Raw genomic sequence first — 5,451 nt, forward strand, 5'->3', positions numbered from 1 at the left:
AAAAAGTTTAAAATATTAGCTAGTAAAAAAATGTAAAGATAAATATGAAATAAGTATGTAAACTAAAAACAATTACTGACCCAAAGGATAGAGGCATGATTCTTTATCTTTTACTCTGTATAAAATTTTTCAAATTAAAAATCTGTAAGGAGACACAATGTCTTCTTGGGTCATTTAAGAATTCACTAATGAAACATAACAATCTTAAGGAAGCTGCAATTTTTGAAAAATTAAATAAACTAAAAACAAACAGGCCAAAAAGTAAAATGTTTTTTACTGAGAAAATGGAAACCTAAGAGATGTTCCCATTCTTGTATTCAACTTTTCAGTACCTCTTCTTCCCTTTCCAAAAATAGTGGTTTGATAGTGTAAAGGAAGGGGAACACAGATATATCACTGTTAAAATAAAAGAGGGCAGTTACCAGTTGAAGGTGGAACATTTTTTTGAAAGAAATGAACATGGCTGGGGCTACAGCTCAGTGGCTGCCCGGCAAGCACAAGATCCTCGGTACCAAAAAAAGAAAGAAAGAAAGAAATGAACAAAGAGAGAGGACTCACCTGCTCCTCTCTTTTCTGTTTTCGCAGCTGCAGTCCTTCCTCCTCCCTCCTTCTGCGCATCTCATCAGGATTTAGAGATTTGTTCTTGTAACTTTTCAGGCGAAAGTTCTCTTTTCCTGGGGTGGTCATGATTTCTACAAGAGTGGAAAGAAAACAGATGAGCTACCTTACAGTAAAAAGTTCTCTTATTCCACAAGCTCAGCCTTAAGTACACATATCCTTAACACACTGGAAATGACTTTTAACAGATTTATTAAAACACATAATTTATTACATCACATTACCATAGTGTATGTGAGTATTTAGAGTATTTGCATCACCTCATAAAAATACTGGGGCTGGGAATGCCAGCTCAGTGGTACAGTACTTACCTAGCATCCATGAGGATTCAATCCCCAGCACCATAAATTTAAAAAGTAAAAAAAAAAAAAAAAAAAGGAAACAAAGGAATCTTGCATCACTTAGCCACTTAGCTATCTCCTATTCCATTCTGGATATTTCACAGGAACAGAATCATACAATATGCAATCTTTCACGACTTCTGTTAGTGTAAATGTTTACAAAGTACATTTACATTGTAAAACAGATACTCTGGTTTCTCTTCAGATCATATAAATCTTTCACCTTTTACACTGTAAAACATATCTACACTGCATTCCTTTTTATGGCTGAATAATATTCCATTATATATATATATATACCCAATTATATTTATCCCATCATCAGTTAATGGATAATTGAGCTATTACTATCTTTTTGCTATTATGAACAATGCTCCTGTAAACACTTGTGGTCCAACATGGCAGTGCCCACCTGTAATCCCACCATTAAGGAGGCTGAGGGAGGAGTCCTGTAAGTTTGAGGCCAGCATCCAGTGTTATAGTTTGTGTCTGGATGTCCTCCCAAAGCCTCATGCAGTCATGGGGTGGGCTTTCAGAGTTTTTGATTGACTCATGGTCCAATGTGGGGATAATAGGTGTGAGTGCTACACCTGCCCTGGGGCGGGTAGTTTGCATATGGTATAAGGGAGGGAAAGAGCCTGCTCTCTGCTGCTCCTCCCTTTTGCTCTTGTTGCTTTTGCTGTCTCCTACTGCCATGAACTGCTGCCCTCTGTCATGTGCCATTCTGCCTTGGAGCCAGCTGAATATGGACTGAAACTTCCACAAACTGTGGGTTTATTTTAAATAAACCTTTCCTTCCTTAATTTTGGGCATTGGGTATTTTGTCTTAGCAATGACAGAAAAGTAACCAAGACACTTGGCTACTAAGTGAGTCCAAGGCCAGCTTGAACTACACAGAGACCCTGATGCAAAAAACAAAACAAAAAAACCATCAAACTGTTGTAGACAATGTTTTGCATAGACATATTTTTATTTCTCTTGCATATATACCTAGAAGTGGAACCACTAAGTTACACACTATTTAACCTCTTTAGAGTACTACAAACTGTTTAGCCAAAGCAGCATTACCATTTTATATGCCCATCAGCAGCATATATGAGGTGGCAATTTCTCTACATCCTCACCAACACTTTGCTACTATGACCTTTTTATTCAGACCATCCTAAGGGGTGTGAAGCAATTCCCTGATGACCAGTGAAATCCAGCACCTTTTCACATAACTATTTGCAAACTCTAACTCTCCCATTAAAATAATCTATCCAGATTCTTTGTCTATTTTAAAACTGGGTTATCTTCTTATTGAGTTATAGGAGTTCTTTATACAATGTATATGTACCAATTCCCCAAACTGAATGTGATCATTATGTACTGCAAACATGTACTAATAAAAGTTTTTAGTTCTTCATGCACTCTAGATAAAACTATCAGTATATGATCTACAACTATGTTCTAAGTATGTTCTCACATTCTATACGTTATCTTTCCACTTTCTTGATGGTATCTGTTAAAGCACAGAAATTTCCTTTCATTGAAGTCCACATTAATCAAAAGATTAATTTTCCTGTTCATACTTTTGTTTTTATCTTGTTGAAACAGGGTCTTGCTATGTAGTTCACTCACTCAATAGCCTAGGCTGGCCTCAAACTTGTGGCAATCCTCCTGGCTCAGCCTTCCAAGTGCTGGGATTACAATAATACACCACCATACCCAGAAAATTTCCAATGTTTATGAGTCATCTAGTCTGGTGTTTTTTTACAACCACTGATGGACTATGAGAACTCTTCTTAACAACCAGCTCATCAACAACACACACACACACACACACACAAACACACACACACACACAGAGTTTTTATAAATGTCCATCATGTTAAGCATTTTCCTTCCTTTCTAGTATTATGATTTAAATCTAACATGCGCCCCCACCACACACACACAGAGCCTCATGAGTTCAGATGGGAATTTTAAAAGGTGACTGGACGGGGGCGGCTATACTCCTTAGTGGATTAGTCCATTGATAAATTCATGTGCTGGATGGGGCTTGACTGGAGGGGTGGGTCATTGAAGTCATGGCTTGGAAGGGTGTACTCTTGCCTCCAGCTCCTATTTTTTGTATTTTCTCTAACCCACCCTTCTGTCATGCTTTTTCTACTTGGAACCAAGCAACTTAACTTCCTTTAAATGTTGTGTGTCAGATATTTTGTTCCAGCAACGGAAAAGCTGACTAACACACCTAGTTGCTGAGTGTTTTTTATCATTAAAAGGTGCTGCATCTGTCAAATGTTTCTTCTATGTCTACTGAAATGACAATGTAATATAATGACAATGTAATTCTTTTTTTTTTCTTTCCAGTACCCGGAATCAAACTCACGACCTTGCGCCTGCCAGGCAGGCACTGTGCCCCTGAGCTAAATCCCCAGCCCCGACAATGTAATTCTTTTATTTTACTGATATTTTACCTCAACTGGTTTTTAGACTTTAAAACCAAGCTCGCGTTTCTGGGATAAATTCCACTTGGTCAGGATGTATAAGTATTTTTATATTATGTTAAACTTGGTTTGCTAGTCCTGAGGATTTTTATATTCATATTGACTATATACAGTGATGAGAGACCTATGGCACACATGCCATACAGGCTGTTTATTATCACTGAAAGTTCTAAAAGGTTCACCATCACTTGACTGGACTGTCTGTAGAATTCTTGTGAAGCCTTTGCTATCAGAGTAATATAAAATGAAGAGAAATGTTTCCCCACTTTTCACCTTTGGGAGACTTTGTGAATATTGAGTAAAGTATTAACACTTCTTTAACTGCTTGGTAGAATTCAGCAATGAAATCATATGGGCCTACATTTTTTTAATGTATATAGTTTTCTAACTAGTAGCTCAGTGTCTTCACATCTTACAGGTTTACTCAGATTACTCCTTGGGAGTTTTAGTAGTTTTTGTTTTTCAAATAAATTTATCCATTTTATCTAAGGTTAACAGATTTCATTTTGGCAGATTTGGAATGCATGTAACATGCTTTCATCATCCCCTCCATCACCCCTTCTGGCCCATCCACCCTCCTAGTCTCATATGGCTTGGGGAGCTCATTTCAGATATGAGTATCAGAACCTTCCACCTACCATACACTCAATGTGTTGTCTTGCCTTCTAAAGTTTCAGTAACCCAGAATCAGCCAACGTCTAAACATATTGAATGGAAAATTCTAGAAATAAATAATTCATCAGTTTTAAATTGTACACCATTTTAATTGTTGATGAAATCTCATACCAGCCTACATCTTCCTGTATCGGATGTGAATCATGCCTTTGTCCACTGTATGCAGCTGCATTATTTCCCTAAAAGACCAGGTCTTATTATTGTAATAATCGTTGTTCCAAAGACACAACAAGGCATATTTTCAGGGGATGTCTTATTTTTTCCTGTATAGCGATATATATTTATTCATGGACAAAAATTTACATTTGTCCAAATAGTCATATCATTTTCTTCCAGAACATCATCATAGCTCTCTGAACCCTTAATTCTGGCCTGGATGTCTTGCAACTATATTTCCTGTAAAATCACTGTTCCCCTTCACTTCCAGCAACAAAGCTCTCCTTAAATGAGCACTTCACGCCTATAAAGCCTGCCTGCAGTACACTGGCAACACAGCTGTCAGTGATTTCATCCCATGAATTCTTCACCTAAGTCACGACCCTGGGCAGGTGAGACTTCACACAGCTTCCATTAAATCAAGAGTTATCTGAAGATTTACAAGGCAGGAATGGCAGCAAAACTAATAAAGGTTAAGAACAAAAGGCCACACAAAAGTGATTAAAAATTGCAGGCACCAATTCAGAAAGTTTATTTCACATGAATGTATTAAGTACAACACACAAGATACTGAATTATGAACATTCATATGGACATAACCACATCCATGTGTTATCAAGTGTGCACATTGTGTGTTGTGTCTGTACTCTGGTCATTCAGCAGAAAGTGTTGAGTGCACCTGTTTACATAAACAGGTACCTCTTCTCCAAAGACACCCGCTTTGTATTTACAAATAATTATAATTAATAGTATTTAAGATTCAACATCAATAATATTATTTATATTTAACTATATATTATTATAATTCAATATGTCTATTATGTATTGCAATGGAAATACTAAATATGTCCTGTCTGTCTAGCTGATAATCTTGACTGGGGCTTATTCTCAGGGTAGGGCTTATATCACAAGCATTCTAAAAAATCATGCTAGAGCTTATTTTCCAATTAGGTCTTATTTTCAGGGAAATATGGTATGTATGCTACCTACCCATTAGTCATTTAGTAGCAATCTCAGTTATCAGATGATTACTGCAATATTGCAATATTTCTATACAATGTTACTATTATTTATTTATTTTTTTTTGTTTTGTTTTGTTTTGTTTTTTTTTTGGTTTTTCTCTGGTACCAGGAACCGAACTCACGACCTTGCGCTTGCCAGGCAGGCACTTT

General features: G+C 36.8%; 1 protein-coding gene across 1 annotated transcript in view; it reads right to left on the reverse strand.

The window, feature by feature from the left end:
• The window catches only part of Kpna1 (karyopherin alpha 1 (importin alpha 5)), a 59,507-nt gene that overhangs the window by 39,044 nt on the left and 15,012 nt on the right, over positions 1-5,451 (reverse strand). The window contains exon 2 of the mRNA XM_005386512.2: positions 559-692. Within this exon, the coding sequence (XP_005386569.1) occupies positions 559-687 (129 nt within the window). The 5' untranslated portion in view covers positions 688-692. The remainder of the gene's footprint in view (positions 1-558; positions 693-5,451) is intronic.

Source organism: Chinchilla lanigera, unplaced genomic scaffold (assembly GCF_000276665.1).
Source record: "Chinchilla lanigera isolate Chin_1 unplaced genomic scaffold, ChiLan1.0 scaffold00026, whole genome shotgun sequence".
Lineage (NCBI taxonomy): Eukaryota > Metazoa > Chordata > Mammalia > Rodentia > Chinchillidae > Chinchilla > Chinchilla lanigera.